The 21,943-nt window shown below is 41.1% G+C and overlaps 1 protein-coding gene across 1 annotated transcript in view; it reads left to right on the plus strand.

Moving 5' to 3' along the window:
• megf11 (multiple EGF-like-domains 11) overlaps positions 1 to 21,943 on the plus strand; it is a 70,124-nt gene that overhangs the window by 42,491 nt on the left and 5,690 nt on the right. Inside the window, 15 exon segments of the mRNA XM_051073349.1 lie at positions 1,057 to 1,303; positions 1,472 to 1,592; positions 2,736 to 2,872; positions 4,901 to 5,113; positions 5,600 to 5,774; positions 10,042 to 10,162; positions 11,777 to 11,940; positions 12,046 to 12,148; positions 15,043 to 15,189; positions 16,570 to 16,704; positions 19,532 to 19,660; positions 20,277 to 20,405; positions 21,075 to 21,203; positions 21,357 to 21,485; positions 21,589 to 21,825. Coding sequence (XP_050929306.1) covers positions 1,057 to 1,303; positions 1,472 to 1,592; positions 2,736 to 2,872; positions 4,901 to 5,113; positions 5,600 to 5,774; positions 10,042 to 10,162; positions 11,777 to 11,940; positions 12,046 to 12,148; positions 15,043 to 15,189; positions 16,570 to 16,704; positions 19,532 to 19,660; positions 20,277 to 20,405; positions 21,075 to 21,203; positions 21,357 to 21,485; positions 21,589 to 21,825 — 2,316 coding nt within the window.

Here is a 21,943-nt window from a genome sequence, read left to right on the forward strand (position 1 = left end):
AGGCTCAGCGGTCACACAGACACACACACACACACACACACATACACATAGAGTTTTATTTTGATTTCTGAGTTTGTGGAGTTTGCATGTTCTTCCTGTGTTTGTGTGTCTGTGAATGTTTATGAGTGATTGTCTGTGACTGGTTAGCTCTGTAATGGATAGCAGCCTGTGGAGGTTGTTACTCCACTTTTTGCTCAAGGCATGCTTGGATACTCTCTTGCACCTTGTGACCCTGAGCAGGAGTGAAGACAGTGAATTAATTTAAAAAATAAGGCTGGTGATATTCTGCAATTTTTTGTTATTGTGGAGAAATCCAATGAAAACACCAAGACTTACAATGTGTTAGTCCATCTGTCAGTACATTTTGACAGGTGATAAATTGAGTCATGAATATTTTTTTATTCATTTAATTCAAGACTAAATAGTTTCAGCTTTTAGCAAATACTCAAACAGGAGAATTCAGTGTATCTGATTGCGCTCTACTGAGTACTTAGCTGCAGCAGCGGGAAGGTGCATGTGGAATTGGCTCAAAATAAACTACAGTGCCTGTGTTCTTGGAAATGATAATCCACTTGTGGCTTGATTATGTATTTTTAATAGTTTTTAGATGACAATGGAGAACTAAGCTATATCAGACTTTGGCTGCTCAGATAATACTTGTCAGATCAATTCATTATTGGTTTTAATCTTTTCATGGGACTTGGTGACAGTAAAAAGAATCACATTATCAGGAGTGTAATCCTTTAAGCGAAAAAGCACAATTACACTGAAAACTAACATTTTATTGCATTGATTAAAAATTTACAAATAAAGGGGCTGAAGAAAGTAGCTTTTATACTATAACAATAATAAGTAATTAGCTGGGAGGAGTAAATTCCTGAAACATTCAGCACTCATGATGAACTAACGCAATTATTATTCAGGGCTTAATTTTTATCACTTTATAGATTCATTTGACGTCTTATTTCAAATGTTTTTGAGGATAAATGCTGTTGCAAATTCTCTTTTGTTTTGTTATCTTACCATGTCTGATGCCACATCTATCTGTGCCTGCAGGTTGTGAGAGCGATTACTGGGGACCTCATTGCAGTAATCGGTGCCAGTGCCAAAATGGGGCTAAGTGTAACCCCATCACAGGTGCCTGTGTCTGCACCGATGGGTACCAGGGATGGCGTTGCGAGGAGCCCTGTGAGTACGGTTACTATGGCAAGGCATGCCAACTACCCTGCCAGTGTCTCAATGGTGCCACCTGCAACCATGAGACAGGAGAGTGCATCTGTGCACCGGGGTACACAGGGGCTTTGTGAGTATCAGCAACATATTTACCTTTGACATTTTCTTTGTGATGAAAAAATGTTTCTTTGATGTGCTGTCCGTTGTTTGTCTGAGCGTTCTTTGTTGATGCAAAGAACTGCAGGCAAACACAGGTTATGTTTATGAGACATTTGACTCTTGACTTGTGTGGTGACAGCTGTGGAGAGCGCTGCCCCTCTGGTAGTCATGGGCCTCAATGTGAGCAGCGCTGCCCCTGTCAGAACGGAGGAACATGCCACCACATCACTGGAGATTGTTCCTGCCCTGCCGGTTGGACGGTAGGTCACATGAACAAAGGTGGGAAGGAAATGAGGAAGAAAGGCTAGAGAGAAGAAAAGGGCTGAATATTGTAGGTGTTCTGGAAAAAACGCTTAGGTCTGTAATGTAGTCTTTACAGTCACACAGAGACTGACATGTTGAAGAACATAGGCTTTAGGATCAATATGCTGTGTTCAATTATAAATGAGAAAGTGGGATTCTCTGTTCCCTGCAAGAAAAAAATTTACAGTGTGGAGTTTGTGCATGCTTTCTCAAAACACAGTTCACAAATATTGTCAAGTGAACATTGCCACCCACAGTCCCAGTTTTTATCATCCTCCTTGCACTCTCACTCACACACCTGTCTCTACTGTTAGACTATTGATTAAAGCAAAAAGAAAAAAACAATTCAAAAAAGATTGAATGGTTTTGAACACACTGCCAAATTTGATTTTTGGCATTTCTTTAAAATAGGAATGGGCAATTGATATAAATAATTTTATAATGCAGGATTTATATGACATGATATAACATATATTTTCTAGAAATTTAGTGAAGAATCTGCACACGAGTTAACCAGATGGGAATTTCAGTTTCCAGCTAATCTAGTGAATTGAATCCTGGACAAATTGAGGCACTTCATCATCACATTTGTTCAAAATAAATTTCATAAGAATCCAATTGTGATGTAAAGAGTTCCCACTCATTAATTAGCAACATCATTCACAATGATCCAGAATAGCCAGATATTTTAAAAGCACAAATGCTGTGATATAAACAGTATTATTAAAAAACCCTAATTTAAATGAATCATATGTCAATACTCGTAACTGGTTAATCAGTACAATTAAGTAAATCTAGCGCTTGTGTTAATCCTACTAAGGCATGGAGGTCTGTAATGACCACTTTGGACTTACCATGTGAAAATCATCTCTGTATTCATTTGAGCTTTCTGAAGATAATGTGTGAAAACAGTGTCAAAGTGAGAACTGTGTTGTTTTCAGTAGTGTAGTCATTTCTTTTCCAGCACAGACAAATAGGAGAATCTAAACAGTCGGTCTGACTTGCCTAAACATTGATGAAGTGTAAGAGTGTAGTCTCAGGTACCTCAGTCCTGACGAGGTGTGGTCATTAGTGATGATTCTTTGTTGGCTTTTTTTCAGGGTTCAGTTTGTGCCCAGCCCTGCCCTCTTGGCAAGTACGGCATCAACTGCAGCAAAGACTGTTCCTGTCGTAATGGCGGATTATGCGACCACATCACAGGACAGTGCCAGTGCGCAGCTGGCTTCAGTGGACGCAGGTACACAGCTGACACCCCTGGCAGACAGACTGCTCAGTTATTATGCACAAAAGGTTTTTGTGAAGTACTGTGTGCAAACTTTTGTACTTCTACTTTGAAAATAGGTCACACAATGGCATGATTTATTGATATTAGTATTTAATGCAAAGGGATGGTTTCATGCTGACAGTTACACATTAAACAGTCACTCACTGACCTATTCTCTTTGTTGACTTCCAAATAAGGCACAAACCTGGCTGTTCTCTTAAAAGAGAGAGGAAATGCTGGAATAATCTTATGCTCAAGAGAAATAAGCATTTATAAATGCCCATTAGTCCAGTTGAAGGTGGATTGGAAGCTTTTAATAGGGGCATTTATGTTTAATTAATCTCGTACTTCATGCTGGCCAGCAAAGGTTTCATGTCTTCAGCCTTCATCCTCCTTCACTCCCAGCCTGTCCATTGATCTCACCATGGGCTACATGCTGTTTGGATTCTGCTCATTAATTATAAGTAATGGGCTTATATTAAGTTCCCATTGAAATCCACAGATCTTTTTAGTTCCCCATGCCTACCAGAGCAGCCCAGAGCAGCCTGGGTTTATTAGTTCAGCTAAAGCAATTGTCTCTTGGATGGAAACACCTTCCTCGACAAGACTTTCCCTTTACTTTATTATTTTGCAAAATTGCCCTCATTCATTTTGTCAGTGGCAGGTGAATTAACCTGCCAGGAATAATCTGAGATTGTGTTAGCCCTCACCCTTTCCTGTCTAGTATAATAATACCACTGTCCCCTGATAAAACTAAAGCTGGGGTAATTTAAACATGAAACATAACACGACCATTTTATAATGTAATTGAGCTATTTGTAATAGCTTTGTTAGACTCCTGAGATTGATACTCCAGCAGGATTGTATAGTTAAGTCAGTATATTTAAGTAAAGAAAAAAAATCCATTTTCTGATCTACTTCAGTGCTGCATGTGGAGAAACTCCTCAGCAATTCTAATTTTTGTGGTTGATGACGATTGGTAAGTCTTGTCCAGCCCCTGCTGAGAAACTGAAGTCCTGACTGCTGACAGCAGGAGGCTGCTCTCAGGGCTTCCCTGTCATGTACTCGCTGAAATTTGACCATGTCAACCTTGGATTTATGAAAATGTTTTCAAATTAAATATTCATTATTTAAATGATGAAATATAAAAAGACTATTAATAATGTAAGATTTTTGCCAAATTACAATATTGCTGGAGAGTTTTATTCCAAAATGTAATAGTTAGTATTAAGACAACTTTGCCTTTTGCAATGCCATTACTAGCATGAAAGAGTTACATGCTCCATTAAAGTTATTATTGGTCATCCTAACACCTTGTCTGTCAACACTTCAGTTGTAAAATATGTTAGTAGTAGCAGCAGCAGTATTAGCAGAGAGAAAATATTATGGCAATATTGCCATAAGTTTATAAAATGTACTTATTAGTCTCTCTTCAAAACTCCATCATATATTTGAACAATGTAAAAAGTCTAATATTTCTTTAGGGCTACAATTAGCACTTAAAAAAATATTGTATTGATTTTTTTTTTATTGATTAACCTCATGGGTTAAGCAATTAACTTGTTTAAATTGTCCAAAAATAGTGGGAAATGCAGTTTCCCTCAGTCCAGGGTCATGTTTCCAAATGACTTTTGTTTGTCCAACCAACAGCTTAACAAAGATAAAGATATTCACTTTCTGATGATATAAAACAGAGAGAATTAGCAAATCTTTGCATTTGAGAGGCTGGAACCAGAGAAAGTGTGGAACTTTTGCCTCATAATAAAGTTAATAAACTATCAAGATTGCTGTTGATTTGTTTTCTGTTGACCAACTGATTAATGGACTAATTGTCACAGCCCTACCTTTTCATTGTGTAATGTCTGCAGAGCTGTTTTATGCATTTTTGACATCTGAATTTCATGTTACAAGTCTTGGCTGTAATGTATTTAATGCATTTGACATTTTTAGAGCACCAATTTAAAAGACGATGTCGATGTAAGTCGATGTAATTTTTCCCAGGTGTCAGGATGACTGTCCCGTGGGCACCTTTGGTCCGCAGTGTAACCAGAGGTGTGAGTGTCAGAATGGAGCCAAGTGTCACCATATCAATGGAGCCTGTCTGTGTGAAACAGGGTTTAAAGGGCCTAATTGCCAAGAGAGATTCTGTCCCCCAGGCCTCTACGGCCTCATCTGTGACAAGTACTGCCCCTGTAATACCACCAACACTGTGAGGTAAGTGAGACATCAGTGCAAGGCCACACACAGCTTCACTCTGACCAAGCCCTGAAGCGAAGCCCCCTGTAGCTCCATATGAATAAAGACTTCTCCAGCTCAGTTTTGCCTCATCTTAGCTCTAAGCCAGCACTCATTCTGAAGTCTGGACACCTCTTAGCCGTGTCATCCAGTTAGCTTTTAATCGCAACCTTTGCTTCATTCATAATTTCTCAGCCGCATTCATAGTTAATGCAATGTTAATGCTCTGATTCCGGCTGGAGTTGGGCACCGACCGTAGAAGTCATTACAGAAAGAAGGAGAAAAGGGACACCTCATCTATCTGGAACAAGCACGTAGACACATAGATGGATGAATTGCTGTTGGCGCAGACTTCACACTTTGACCCTGCTCAGGAATGAAGTGTTGATATTCTCAGAGCTGAAACTTCGTCTCACTCTTTTTCTCCCTGCTGTTGTCCCATCTTTCTTTCTCATTATGTTGTAGCTGCCACCCACTTTCTGGTGAATGCACCTGCTCTGCGGGATGGACAGGGCTGTACTGTAATGAGACCTGTCCGCCTGGGTACTATGGAGAGGGATGCATGCTGCCTTGCAGCTGCACCAATGGAGCTGACTGCCATCCTGTCACAGGTGCCTGTATATGTGCCCCTGGGTTCATGGTGAGTATCATGTACTTTCACTGCTATTTTCACTGTGGCTTTTATCATGGTGATATTTTATTGCTATTTTAGATGTTATATGTATTATTGTTTATTTTATTCTTATTTGACCTTTACATGGTCTCATGACATCTAAATCTCTTTAGAACCAATATGCCACAATTGCCATGCAGTTATGATACACAATTCAACAAACAGCCAACATTTAGTGAAGAAAAAGAACAGAAAAGAAACAAGGAAAAAGAGGAAAACTTATAATGTACTGAATCACATACTAAACAACAAAAGAAGAAATCATAAAAGGGATTTAAAACACATGAAAACACCCCAATATCTATTTATAAAATATCCATGCCTTTGTCTTAAATGTTTTAACAAGTTCACAATTCAGCCTCTATTTTAGTTTGATCACTGCTGCAATTATGAGTGTCAACTTGTAAATTTGCTTTTGGTTACAGTATTTTTTCATAAAACCATAAAAGGTTAATTGTTACTGTAACCTTGTTCCTTGTAATCTTTGTTATACTAAAGAAAATCAGAACATCTACTTAGTATAAATGATATAAGGATATTCTGGTACGGGTATCTCATGCCACATGTTATGAAGTACTTCATCCTTCTACAGTACGAGCTTTACTTGAAAAGGTTGCAGCGTTGATTTATATTTCATGTAATTTGTGGCCGTAGTAAAATGTTTGCGTCATTGCAGTCATAATGTCCTGGAAGTGGTCCCAGTATTACTTTAGAGGCTTTTTGTACATAGGCAGGCAGACACAAGGTGAGGCATTTTATTATTGCCTTATTATGGATGTGCTCCATTGCATTACAAGAAATTCCTTGCTAAATGATTCATTCTCTGGTACAGCCATATACAGACATTAATAATGGGTCATGTGTATTTTACAAATATGCTTGATGTGTAGCGAGCTTAGATCTCTATTCCTAGACCAACTGGGAGAAATTGAATCTTTGACCTATATATGTTTCTGTTTTAGTTGTTTTTCTGCAGCCATATTGTCCCCCTTTACAACTGTCAAATTAGTTGGGTAACTTCAATCAGTTTTCCCATTGTATTTCTTGTCTTGCAATCTGAAGTTACAGAGCAACAGAGACCGAGAGGGTACATTTCTGCCAACATTACATTTCAGTGGAAATTGCCTGTGTCTTACAGCGGGCCACTGTGGTGAATTGAGCTAGTGAGCGGGGCCGCAGACTGTGTCTTAATTTGCTCCACCTGTTCTCTTTGGCGGCTGCTGGGAAGGGCTGCCAGATCCATTAAACAGACCTAGAGGGCAGGAGCTGGATAGAAAAGGAGGCAGTCAGATGGGAACAGACACACCTCATATGGAAGATTGGTGTGTTTGTGTGTTTGTGTGTGTGTGTGTGTGTGTGTGTGTGTGTGTGTGTGTGTGTGTGTGTGAGAGAGGGGTGAGTAATTGCAGTAGTGTTTTTTTTTTTTTTTTGATTCTTTTAACAAAGCTGCTGCTGTGCAAACAACACAGATGGTTTGTTAGAAAGGTAGAGCTGTGGTCGTGCTCCTACCTGGGTAACTTTTTGTCACATGCAATGGCGCATGATTATTATCACACAGTTCGATTTTAAAGTGTGGTTGATGATGGCGTTGAGGCCATGATTGCTGGTGAAGTCATTTCCCCAGGGGACAGCTGATAGGACTAAGCCGCCCCGCTGCATCTTTGTTCTGGAGTCCCATCTGGGGGCAAACTAAGCAAAGTGTTGGAGCAGACTGAGCTCCTGCACGCTTGATTTAGCTCTAGTAATTGGACATGCTCTTTTTGACTGGGACAAAGTGATTACATGTTACCTATTCAGGCATTGTCCCTTGCAATCTGCAGCATGTAGTCACAGTAACAATTCTCCCCTATGTCTACATTTTATACAAATTCTGTTGACACTGCGGTATATGAAATATGAATGCATTAGAAATGGCTTCCAGTCTGCATTTGTAGGTGGCGAAAACAAATCATTTTCCTATCTCTCAGGGCTTTCTAGCCTCATCAAAAGGTTCAGAGGTTCATTTGTCTTGCTGCATGAATTTTAAACTGCAGTCACTCATCCAGCAGTTAGATGAACTGTTAAGGAGTGAGACTGATTGGTAATTAGTGGTGCCATTTGCATCTAGTCTCAGTGGGTACCAGGCTGATCAATGTCGTGTCAGCAAGAGGCTTTTCTGGAAAAAACGCTCTCCAATTACATTAAGATACTAATAGGTATGAATTTGGTGCCTTGGCCAAGGATGACCTGACTGTCTCTTAGCGGCTCAGGTCTGGTTGCTGCCTGGGCTGGCTGTGAAGTTATGTAAGGTCCTGCTGCTCTCGTGTGATGGACTGACAGCCCGTGTATTAATAATGATTCTCCACATACACACTTCTATCCTTCACAGCTCAGACGGAATATGAATCAGTCGACTAATGAGAGAGCTGCCTTTCCCCTCTTGAGAGCAGACCAACCACAGGTCTCTGTGCCCTGAGGGTTAAACCAAGTGGAATCTGACGCAGCCATGGATGCAACAAAATCCATGTGGTCATTTGTGGCTGCATGACGTTTTATCCATGAGTCCAGTCACCAGTAAATTGCCTGTGCTCTGAAGACAGACTGAACCCCCACCAGCCCCACTGCCACCCCACCCACCCCCTTGGCTGGTCGAACTTCTCTCCGCACTTAACAACTGTAACTGAACTGCTATTGTTAGCAGTCTTGAAGCTGTCATTTTCAGTAGAACAAAGGTTATTGCAACCGATTGATAAAAATTTCATTCACAGACAGGCGCTTTTATGTGGTGTACGGGGAGGAGAGATGTTTTAAGATGTGTGTTCTGCCCCTGGCGTCCACTGGCACATCTCCTCCTGCCTTCTGTTTAAACTGAGTTCAAAATGATAATGAGAGCAGTGAGCATCCAGCAGTCCCCCAGTGCTCTGGTGAGCCACTCAGGACTCCTCTGGGCCGCTAATTGGAACTCTAAATCATTGTGTCACCTGTCACTCAAGGCAGAGCTTGGAAGGGAGGGTGTGGGAATCCATAGACTGGCTGTGATCTCAAGCTTAGGGAGAGACGAGACTAGTGGAGGTAGGCTGTGCTCAGCCTTTAAAGCAGAGAAATTCTAATGACAGAAGGCTGCAGAGGACAGGGAAGGAGTACTCCATGTCCCTTACCAGATAGCTCACTCTAATGCAATAGTAAGAGACCTAACCAGGATAACCCATTGGTGTGCTTGTTAATAGTAGATTGACAGACAGCTGTAGTCTGTCAGGGGCGTCTCAGGGATCAAGCTTTTCCCTGTCCATCCACCTCACTGTGGAATTTATTTGTTTGGTTCTTACATCATCAACTGTTGCTCTGCAGAGGGTGTAGACAGCCATGTTCTTTTGCCAATACATATGATGTCTCCAGCTGCTTTTGTGAATACCTATGAGTTTCACAAAATACACCGTTCGTGCAGGCACCTCAACAAACCAGTAGTCACTAATTAGAGGACAACACTGTCAGCTGTGTCCTGTGGGATGTAGGGACAAAACAGAGGCTTGAACTCTGGTCTTTAAGGTGATAGGCAAGACGTTTGAGCACTGTGCCACTCCGCCTTTGAATGTAATCGCTCCTGGTGGTCCCTGATATTATGTCTACAAAATCCCTGCATTGTTCGCCACGCTAGAACGGCAGCTTAAATTTATTTAGTACAACAAATAATTGTATTAATTAATCAGCACTGCTTGAACTTAAGGGCAGATTTGATAGTAGCCTGTTTGCAGATGGATGGTTGACGAGTCAGGGTTCACTGAGTTTGGATTTCTGCCTGTCTCTCAACTGATGAAATGAGAGACCCCCATGAGAGTAACCTAAAGGGAGAGAGAGAGAGTGCAAGAGAGAATGAAAGAGAAGTGGAGAGATGTGGTGGAACGGTTGCAAAAAGCAAAGCGTGGCTGGCAGTAGGTGCTGTCAGAATATATAGACTACATAATTGGAAGCTAGGAGGAGATAGCTTGGGGTGATCAAGAGTGGTCCTTCCTCTTGAAGTTCAGTTACTATCATAAATCCATTCAGTTTTGCAGTTGCTTTTTTCTTCATTCTGTGTACAGATATGACTGGTCTAAAAAACATAGTTCACTTAGCTATAGAGAAGTGCAGTGAACCCTTCCTGTCTTTCTGTCTGCATCTGCTCAGACTATGTTATTCCTGTTTTAGGACTGCCAGAGTCAGCATTTATTGCCATGCTGATTCTATGCCTTATGACTTTGCATTATTTCTACCACAGGGTGAGGACTGTGCCACAGTGTGTCTTCCTGGTCTATATGGACCAAACTGCATGTCCACCTGCTCCTGTCATAATCATGCATCCTGCTCTCCCATCGATGGCTCCTGCATCTGCAGGGAAGGTACAGTATAACTGACTCACGGCAGAGGTTCAGAACAGCTCCTGAGCTTTGTAAGATAGCTACACTGACTGTGGATGGTCTTATTCATACTTGGATGAATAGCACTTGACCACATACATACTTATGGTCTGACTTCTCATGTATTCTGTACTTAGAAATGCCAGACTAATTGGTTGTTCTCTCATACATACTGTATCACACACAACTGCCAGATGACCCCTGATGCCAGATGACCTATTCTCTTGTTTCTTTTTAATGAACAACATAAAAAATATTCTCAATAATAAGTTATTTTCTTGAGGGGATATTTGGTGCAGTCGGGATTGTAACAGTGGTTCGCACACATTTTGGATTGTAACCCTGAGACAGCATCTACTCAAGACCCCTCATCTTAGGTTATGACCTTAATTAAGAAGAGGTTTATGAGCAGCTCCATCTGAAATATGAAGGATTTTAAGAGGGTATGAAGAGGTGAAAGTATTCTTTATTTCTGAAAAAAGCAACAATTAATGAATGCAAACAGGTGTGGACATTTGTTGCATGTTGCTCCCATTCTCTTTCTCCCTTATTTCCTTTCATCTCTCTTCAACTATCTAATAAATACATTTAAAAACATAATTATGACAACAAAACAATCCTTTAACAAGACCAATAGTCTACAGCCACTGCTCTGTTGGGCTATGCTGTAGACTCTCTAAAAATGCAGGAAGCTTAATGTTAACACATCTTAGTGTTAGCATACCAACATTTCCTAATTAGCACTAAGCACAAACTACAGCTGAGGCCAATGGGAATGTCATTACTTTTGCAGGTATTTGGTCAAAAAATATTGGACAATAAAAAATTTGACCTGATGATTGCACTAGAGGAAAGGTTAAACTATCACCAAAGTTCTTACACTTTATTAAGTATTAAGTATTTATTAAGAAATTAAGTATCTTTATCCTGAGGGAAACATGAATGTTTATACAAACCAAACAAATAGTTTTTGAGAATGTCAGCCTTGTGGCGGCAGTCATCAGGGTGGGATCCATGAAGTATTTGCAAAATTTTGTGCCAGTCAGTCTAGTACAAGTTGAGATATTTCACTTAATAAGTGAAAAAATTGAACCTTTTGGAGAGATGCAAAGTCATTACCTGTCTCTACCAAATTTCATGCCAATCTATCCAATAGTTGTCAAGACATGTCACTAAAAAACAAAAATGTCTACCTGCTGGTGATACCAGAGGAAAAGTCAGGATATCAGGGTCAGTAGTGCCCCAGATCTGTACAAAATTTCATCTCAGTCCATCTAGTAGTTAATGAGATATTTCAGTCTGGATGGACTGACCAGCTGACAAACAGAGCAGCACTGCCATCTTGAGACCCTTGCATGGCCACAAATAACAGGATTTTTTTCCAAAATAGAAAATATTTCTCTTTTTCAATCAACTTCTCAGATGGAGTTTAAACCTGAGGTTGCAAATCACTGTACCATACTATTATTTTGCTTGTGTAAAATTTCTAGCTACTAGCAACGTTTTTTGGATACAGCTACAATATCGCTGTATCCATAAAACTTTGTTTATATAAATATCTAAAGTTTGATTTGTCTCTGCTTTCTTTTACCTCAGGATGGCAGGGAGTGGACTGCTCCATTCTCTGTTCCAGTGGTACATGGGGTCTGGGCTGTAATCAAACATGCTTATGTGGGAATGGAGCTGCATGTGACCCCATAGATGGTACCTGCACATGTTCTCCGGGGTGGAGGGGAGAGCACTGCCATGAGTCCTGCCCTGTAAGTTTGTCTTCTAACTGAGGGGGTGCTGCAACCTGTAGTGTCTCATTGTGCCCACGTGTCACATTTTAAGATTTTAAAACGATGAGCTTTTATCTTTGTCAGGATGGCACCTATGGTTTAGAGTGTCGCGAGCGCTGTGACTGTAGCCATGCTGATGGCTGTGACCCAGTGAGTGGCTACTGCCGCTGCTACCCTGGCTGGACAGGTCAGTACTGCTTTTTCAAAAGATGAATCAGAGTAAGCTGACATTAGGAGCAGAAATGACCTTTTAGATCTAAACTGTATTTATTTTTCCTCATCAGCTGAAAATTAAAGCCATTAGATGCTAGTCAGACATACTTATTTACCAAAATAGAAAAATATGCGGGGGCATTTATGGTTTGTGTTTTACAGTATGTTTACAGAATGTCTAAGCAGTGTTTTGTTAATTAAATGTTCAATTTGTTTTGCCACTGAGCCAGCGGGTTATGTGAATGAGAGATGTTGAGAATTGAGCTCTAAATTAATTCTCTTGGCTGACACACTGGATGCTGGTATGCAATCATCCTTATATTGCATCCTTTATTGGTTATACACAACGTCTGAAGTGACGCACTAGATAAATATTTGGAGACTGAATCAAATTATTGGCTCAGAATGCTCTCATGAGTTTTAAACACAGCCTATGATATTTTTATTTTTGGCTCCGTTAATTATTTAAAGTTCCAGGTTGTTGTGAAATCTCACTGAACTAACTGCCATATTTATTCATCAGAGGATTCACTCTTACTTAGGCTCGCCGTTTGAACTCTGATCCCCTCTAGACCCAAATTCTCAGCTTTACATGAACATATGTCTGCTCTTTGTTTCTTGTCATTTCAAACATTTGCTTACAGGGGAAAGAGCAGGAGGTAGGAGAGTGTGAATGTCACAGCAAGGGTGAGGATCATTATGCTCAAAAATGAAGCGTCGCATCTGAATGTCAAATACAGGGGGCTAGCAAAGGACCTGGTCTCTGAGCCTGGGTGGAGAGGTGCAGTCAGGGAGGGAATAGATTCAGCGGGAAAGGTCAAGCCTGTGAGCTCTCAGCAGCCCACTCCATTCAGCCTCCTGAGCTTAGGGCATTTATTCTGGGAAACAATGTGGGTTTTATTATCTGCAAGAACGGTGCCGGCAAAACGGGCCTCTCATGCTCTGAATCCTGCACAGGTCGGGACCATCTGTCAGCCTTAATTGAGTCACCGGGGTGCAGGGCTGGGGGCAGCATGCAGCCCAGCGGGCCGGACAAACACACATACATACATACTTGAATCGTCGGGGCTTGACAATGGGCTCTCTGAAGGAAGGAGCACCCAGAGAGAGGACAATGTGGGATTCGTCACAGGACTAAGACAGGGATGGAATAAGATGGCTATTTACAGAAACACTATAGCTATTTTTTGCCGTAAACACTGTCATATCACTGAGCGTGCTAGCCCCAGAGTTGGTGTGGCATCCTACTTTGCTGTCAACTTGCCGTTTGTTTTATTGTGAGGTTTGCGTAAACTGTCAAGAAGCTTGACTCTAGCAGTGTGTGTGGGTAAGTGGCTAAGCTGTCCACACAGTCATTACTGGACTGTCGTAAGCCTGACATCAGCCAGCAAAGATATAAAAGAGAACTCTGTGACTAGACACTTGATGCAGGGGCTTCATACTAGTCTATGTTAAATAGGACTTCGCCCTTGATTTCTGATGAGATTCTAGTCCATGTCATAGAGCAGGTAATGTGAGTGTGTGTTTACATGCACTGAGAGAGAGAGAGAGAGAGAGAGAGAGGAGAGAGAGAGAGTTAAAGAGGGTGAGAGAGGTTTGCTTTGCTCTGCTCACTCTGAACAAATTGGATAGTGGGACCTCTGGCACTTCTCAGTGAAAAGCCTCCTTTGAAGAGACTTCAGTTCTGGCTTCTCTCACTCTTTCTTCTTCTCCCTCACTAGGCATCCAAAGCCCCTCTGTTTGTCACCATTAGACTGAAAAGTGTGATGCTCTGTCCGCATTCATTTTCTGACAGTAAAGGCAGTCACTGTGTTTTTTCTGCCTGGCCTAGCAGAACCTCAGACACACTTGCACAAGCCTCGCCCTCCTTTTGATGTCCGTGGCTGGGTTTCTGACTAAATCACTGCTCCCATTGCCCCCTCCTCATCAGCACTAACATTTCCTCTCTGTTACTCCTTCATTCTAGCCCTAAGGCACCCTGGTTACTGTATAACATTAGTCCCCAGAGTTTAGTCCAGGTTTAATTCAAAGGTACTGCACTAATGCTGCTTTAATGGCCACACCATTCTCAGATATTCTCATTCAAAGGAAATTTCAAATGAGGCTTCGAACTAAGGGCTGGTGCTTGAAAGGTTGCAGAGTTTGTGCGCATGTGTGTGAGTGCGTGACTCTGTGTGTTAGTGTGCGTGTGCAATTGTCTGTGTGTATGCAGCAGTATATTTTATTTTATGAACTTTGGCGTATGTACAGCATGTGACTTTGCCCCTTAGGTTTTTTTTCTTTTTTTTTAAGGCATGGGTATGGCTGAGAGAAAACGTGCTCCTCCAATGGATGTGCTAATTCGTTCATGTGCACAGTGAGAGCTCTGTATGGATGCAGTGTTTTGCGTTTGTTGGTTGGAGCAGCGCCAAACACACAGTGACACTTCCAGACTGTGCTCTTGTAGCCCGAGTACTTCCCTTCGGCTCTGTACACTACCCCGGCTCTGCTGAAAGAGAATGGGAGACAAGCTCGGCCTCTCCTGAGACCCAACCCTGTTAATCAACACAGTGCACTGGCAGGGAGCCTCAGTCAGATCAAAAATAAAATACATTTGGAAAGGAGAAACAGAGTATGAAAGGATGGGTTGAACTAAAAAAAAAAAAAAACACTCTCCAAACTGCAGCTTCTTCATTCAGGACTAAAATCAATTGAGGATCCATGCTGGGTGAATAACCCTCCGCAGATCCAATGTGATCAGACATTGTGAATGCTTCCTTTGATGATGTGTTTTTACAGATGGCAGGCTATTTAGAATATTTCAGCATATCAGCCTTTGCCTTCTTAGTGTGCATTTGCTGAATATTCGTCATTGTAATGTGCCCGCAGGAATCCACTGTGATAATGTGTGCCCACAAGGCTTCTGGGGACCCAACTGTTCAGTCAGCTGCTCCTGTCAGAACGGAGGATCCTGTTCTCCAGAGGACGGCACATGTGTGTGTGCACCTGGATACAGAGGGACCTCCTGCAAAAGAAGTGAGCCTCACTTTCTTTTTCCAGGCAACCTAATTTCTGTCCAGTCTTTAAGAAATAACAGCACAAGACTGACAGCGGCACAGTAACAAACTCCATCACAGATATGACCTTGCCTTGATCTTTGAAGAACTGTTGAAGGGTGAGCCAGCTGAGGAGAAGCACTTCGTTGTTGGCCATAACTGCTTGAGCGTAAACCCTTCATCACTGCTATCACTTAATCACAGTTTCTTTACCCCTACAGCAAACCACACACACACAAACACACACACACACACACCCCTGTCCTCAGCAGCCAACTCTCAGTGGGAGACTCACAGTCCTCACCCAAGGCTCATCAGAGGGCGTGCTCACTGGGAGTGCCAGCTCTGGTTTCTGAATGGAGTCTGTCTGAAGCCGCTCTCAAGTGATGAGCTCACTGATTGGGAGTGAAATTCACAGTCACAAACCTGTAAACATCAGTTTGAGTGGAATGTAAGAGAGAGACAAGCTCTGTGTGTGTGTGTGTGTGTGTGTGTGTGTGTGTGTGTGTTAGAGGAAATGATTACTTCTCCAAATTCAGTGTTTACACAGATAATTTTCTCGTCAGGTGAAAACCTCATAACTGCAGCTTTGCTGTTTTTTTCCTGTTGAATCTTTAATTGAAGGATTACATGCTTCTCCAGAGGCTGATAAAGTTGCATCACACCTGCCGCTTTAAATAAAATCAAAACCCATGGGTAAACTTACCATTGCATGGTTGTCAAACAACAACCCAGGGTGTTTTTGTCAGTTCCTAAAAGGTTTCTATTTTTGAAACACCTGATTGTCTCCTGAGAATAGTGATATTGGAGTGGGAACATTCCCAAATCACTGTGTGAAAATAGAAAAACAACACAAATTTTTAAGGCTCTTAGTGCTCTGAAATGAAAATATGTTTTTAATATAAATTGCAGCCTCTTATCATGGTTGCACACTTAAGACTCTTTGTATAAAATGTTAGTGTAATTATCTTTACACCACCTTTTGAGTCCCTCTTAATGGTTCACTTTCCTTCAATAAAATCCACATTATTAACGCACAGTTGTGTCTTTCCTGACATTTATAGACCTACTCTCAAGATATCACATAAAACAGACTTTCACGATTCTCTTAACTCTTTTACCATTCCATCTCTGGCAGCAGATGAAATGGGAGTGATTACAATAAAGACTGACTTTTTTGCTTTCTACCTCCCTTTGCTGTCTCTCCTTGTCTTTTCTGCTTTAATTCTTCAGACCTTGATTTTTCTGTACTCCCTTGATCACTCTTGTCATGCCCCGTTTCATTATTATATGCCTCTTGTTTCATCCAACACTGTCGACTGATTCCCTCTCCTCTCCTGCCATTCTCTGCCGGCTGCAGTCTGCTCTCCGGGCTTCTATGGGCACCGTTGCAGCCAGTCGTGTCCGCAGTGTGTCCACAGCACCGGGCCATGTCATCATATCACGGGCCACTGTGAGTGCCTGTCCGGCTTCTCTGGCTCTCTGTGCAACCAAGGCAAGTAGTCTTCTGTGTCCCTTTGACCTTTTCCTGCTGTTTCACTAGCTGTCAAAATAATTCACTGTGAGGTTTTAGTTTCTCCTACTGGAAAATGGTAAGTACAGTTTATATGTGAAAATGTCTTGGCATTTTGTCTTGGCATAAAATACAAAAATCTGTATTTAAGTGGTGAGGAAATAGCACTGATTACTAAAGAAATGTGACAACAGTGTGCAATGCTTTAAAGATAGTACAGTTTTAAAAGTTATTATGTGCTGATACCTACAATATCTCATAATGTTCTAGGGTTCAGTGACATGTCAGTGAACCTTTTCTGTCATAGCGTTTTGTGAGGACACCTGTACATTGTCTTACAGTCCTTGCTGTGCTCACTGGCTTTAATAAGATCAACAGATGACCTGCTGCCTCTCCCGCTGGCATCTTAGCCTTGAAACTTTGAATAATAGCTATTATCAGTGCAACGCACACCAAAAAGAAGAAGGGAAAAAAAAACAACCTTCAACAGAAGCTTAAATATTGCTGAGACCCACTTTTTCAAACAAAGGATACGTCAAGTAAATGTTTCTGTCCCTCATCCCAACTCTGCAAAGAGTGGTGCATGTAAATAGCTTTTCACAAATACATGGAGACAAAGACAAGCACATGCACACATCTGTTTTCTGTTTAAATTTCATTTCAAGGCAACTGGGCAAACTGTCCTTTGTGAATTGTCTCTGCGATGTTGTTTTAATCACATGGTGAGATGTTCTTGACAGAAAGCATAGAGCTTACCTCCTTACAGTTCCTTATTTTATCCCTAGATGTGTTACATTTGGATGTTACGCCTGTAGAGGTCATGAGTCATTCTAACATCTGTGTCCTTCTGAGCCAACATACATTTAAATTAGAAGAGATGTTGACAATTGAGTGTTAGTTGTTGAGTGTTAGTTAGAATAGTTGTAATTATCACTTGTTGACAACATTCATGTGTCACCTGAAAAAAGTGTTTCTTTAATGATGTAGCTTGTACTCTTGCTGTATGTCTGACACATTAAAGCCAAGAGTATTGAAATTTAAACTTATTAACCGATGGTAGCGATATCAATCAGAGGTAAAATGTATATGTAAAATTCCTTGTGTATCACAAAAATAAATACATAAATAAATAAAAATATATACAAGATAGGTGTAGTTTTATTTTTTATTTAAAATTCAAAGTAGAATCATAATTTTTTAAGTGTCCTTATTTATCTATTCAATAACCAAAGTGTATACCAGTGTATAAACATTTACTAAATGGCCTGTAATACACTATAATCTACTTGTATGCAAAATAACAGTGTTTAGTAATTTATCTGTCAGCAACTATAACTCTTCCACCCATAATTGGGTGCTGCTGTATATTTTGATAATGAATGACAATATAGCAAGGCAAACCTTTCTTTTTGAATTGTTGTTAAAGAATATGAAATATACACGGGAGAGAAGTTGTAATTGTTGACAAATACTGTACATTAATATGCACTTAAAAATGTCTATATAACTGATAGTGTGTTATGAACCTTGAATGTTTGTAAGATTTTTGGACACTGCTTATAAATGGTAACTAGAAGGATTTAAAGTAAAGCCTTTAAGTTTATCTAATATCGATTCGTATGATAATTTGTGTGACGAAAGGTACTGCATTTGCCTAGTCAGCAGTTCCTCATCGGCCATAGCATGTGATAGAAATCTTCTCTCAATCACTGTGTTGAGGAAAGATACCCACAATGTACTGTGGACTTTACGTCTAACAATTTACCATTTTTTGTATAAATTACAGAAAGGCAGCAGGGAATTTCTGAATTCTCTTTCATGGCTTTGAGCAATGTCTTACAAATAAAAGTTTAATAGGTTAGCTGAAGGAAAAGGAAGAAGAAATAACAAGAGCCGGTCCTAATTTGTCTGGACTGTAATTACTGGTGAGCAGGCGTTAAGCCACGAGGGACGAAGGTGGCCAATAACATGCACATTCTCCTCTTGTTGAGCCCCGTTGGCGTCCTCACTTGTCCTCTGTCCAGCACACAAAGTCCCAGCCTAATGAAGCTCTCCTGGTGTGTTGAGGCTTGAATCCCCAGAAGCAGCAGTATGGGGGAGCCAACCTCATGGCCTAATGACAACCTGCTTGAAGAAGCTTGAAAGAGCTCTCAAGAAGAGGGGAAAGCCAGTTGAAATGTAATCATTAAAATCACCCCACATGAAAATGAGTTAGACCCATCTCTTTCACAGCCAGCCACCTTATCTGATATTTCTAACGCTGGGCTATTCTCTTTATATGAGACCTTTGATGTATCTGCTGGCGCTGCAGCTCCCTGATCCTGATGGTTAGATACACCTTGGTTCAATTTGTCCCACGGTCCAACAAGAAAACACAATGGAGGTTTCATTGGAAATGACATCTTTTATTGAAGAGTGCCAGAGAGCATTGAAATATTAATTTCATAAAAAATGTATACAGTGGTCTGTGTACATGGTCTATTTTAATTCTGTGGCACATCACTCATTCCACTCCAGTGAGTGGAAATGGGGCAGCGGTGCCACTGGAGGCAGTGATTGACTCCTCCTTTTGTCTAAACAGATCACTTCACTTCATGTCCACTCAAATAGAACAATATCATCCATTAGAGAAATATGTTTACACAACCTTTCACAGAATGAGTTTGTTTGTATAAATGTGCTCACAATAATGTGTCCAAGTTTGATGTCATAATGTTAATGGATTTTACTAGTCTTTGCACGCAAGTGATAATATGCAGATCATGGTTCTTTTATAAAGTGATGTTTTTTTTGTGTGTGTTTATTGTAGTGTGTCCAAGCGGCAGGTACGGGAGGGCCTGCGCTGAGATCTGTCTCTGCACCAACAACGGCACCTGCAACCCCATCGATGGCTCCTGCCAGTGCTTCCCTGGCTGGATAGGAGAGGATTGCTCTCAGGGTATGGCTTCTTTCCTTCATCCTGTGTTTAATTTGTTAATTTTCCTTTTATTTCCCCCCTCTCATTGTCTGTCTCCACTCCTAATTTCTCTCTCTCACTTACCTTCATACACATTAATCATTTTCACGACCCTACACATTCCAAGAACTACCCTCAGCCCCAGCTGATGTAAAACACATAGCTTGCTTAAATGATTGTTGTAATACATTATGCTCTTTGATTTACAGCTCTGTAGACCAAAGATCATTAGCAAAGCTTTGAGCTGTCATGCTATGGGAAATTGATGTGTGGTTTTTTATTGCATTAACTAACTAAAGTAAAAATAACTTATGATCAGATAGATGTTACATTACCAGTGCTTTGGGTTATTCAATCTGATACCAATGTTTGCTCATATAACACAAATAATGGGCTTGTGGAGGGGAGAGATCACACTATATTTTCTGCAAGGATTTGTAGAAAGTATGCTGTAGGGTATGGTTTGAAGTATAGTATGTATGTGTGGAGAATATCTAGGCATTTCCTGAAAAATGTATGTGCTTCATATATGCATGCATATTGCATAGAGTTTGTATAGGGGAGTGTGTGACCATGAGCTTGACTGTGTCTCTGGCAGCCTGTCCCTCTGGGCACTGGGGCCCTGATTGTCTCAACTCGTGTAACTGTCACAATGGAGCCCAGTGCAGTGCCTACGATGGGGAGTGCAGGTGCAGCCCCGGCTGGACCGGACTCTACTGCACACAGCGTGAGTCTCCCACACGCAGTTAGTAGACACACACTGTCATCTACTGGCAGTCCAACAGAACTGCAGCAGATGACGAATGAGAAACGAGACATTTTTTTCAGAGACAAATGGGCAGCTGGATGACATTAGGTTTTCATTTAGAAGTTTGTGGGTTTTTTTTTTTGTTGTTTTTTTTTAGAGGGAGAGCAAAATCAAAATAAAACTAATGGTCACTTCATTGTTTTACTTATTATAGATTCCAGTCATTTGTCCAAGAATAATGCAGATCATCAACATCAGCCCACTAATTTGAATTCCATTATGTGTCACCCCAAGGGTTTATTCAGTCCTTTTTGTGGTATAATGCTCCTGCTATTGTGCATGGAAATAACATTTGTTTTAGCTGTTTTACACTTTAATCTCACATAGGTTTTCACTATTTCCAACTGTCTCGTTCTTTATCTGCATCTCTGTGTCATGTTAACAACATAAGGGCATTTTCTGCTGAAGCAGGAAATGTTTCATTTCCATTCATTCTCATTGTCCCTTATTGAGTATGCTGCAGAGACATTGAATGGTATTGATTTTCCTGTTCCCTTGTAATATGACCTTGACTCCTTACGTTGTCTTCCCCTCTCTTTGTTTTCTCCAACCCCTCCCACACCAACATTTTATACATCTCTGTCCCAGGCTGTCCTTCAGGGTTCTACGGCAGGGATTGCTCTGAAGTGTGTCGCTGCCAAAACGGTGCAGACTGTGACCACATCACCGGCCAGTGTGCTTGCCGAACAGGCTTCATTGGGACGAGCTGTGAGCAGAGTTGAGTAGGCCCGACACATTTTAGCTCTGAGCAAAATTACCCAGTGGATGAGTGTGGTTATGTGTGTGTGTGTGTTCTATAAACACTTTGGCTCCCACTCTCTAAGTGCTTTAATTTTGATGGATGTAGTAATGCACCTCTCTCCCATGCAGAGTGTCCTGCTGGCACATTTGGATATGGCTGCCAGCAGCTGTGTGAGTGCCTGAACAATGCTACCTGTGACTATGTGACTGGAACGTGCTACTGCAGCCCTGGATATAAAGGCATCCGTTGTGATCAAGGTGAGAGGTGATCGAGATGATCGAGGCTCTCCACTATATTATCACTCAAACACAGATGTGTACGTGGTGGTTAAACAACCCACTCTCTGTGTTTTCTCTGTAGCAGCTCTGATGATGGAAGAGCTGAACCCATACACCAAGATTAGCCCAGCACGAGGCTCGGAACGCCAGTCGGCAGGGGCTGTCATGGGCATCATCTTTCTCCTCCTCATCATCATGGCCATGCTCAGTCTGTTTGTGTGGTACAGACAGAGGCAGAGGGACAAAGGCCATGAGATCCAGCCCAGTGTGTCCTACACACAGGCAATGCACATCACCAACACTGACTATTCTCTGTCTGGTAAGATAGTTTAGAGACTTGCTTACTATAACTAAATAGTGTACAAACATTTGTCCAAAAATTAAATACTTTACATTATATTTGACTTGTTTTAGTTAAAAATAAACATATAATCCAG

Source organism: Lates calcarifer, linkage group LG10 (assembly GCF_001640805.2).
Source record: "Lates calcarifer isolate ASB-BC8 linkage group LG10, TLL_Latcal_v3, whole genome shotgun sequence".
NCBI lineage: Eukaryota > Metazoa > Chordata > Actinopteri > Centropomidae > Lates > Lates calcarifer.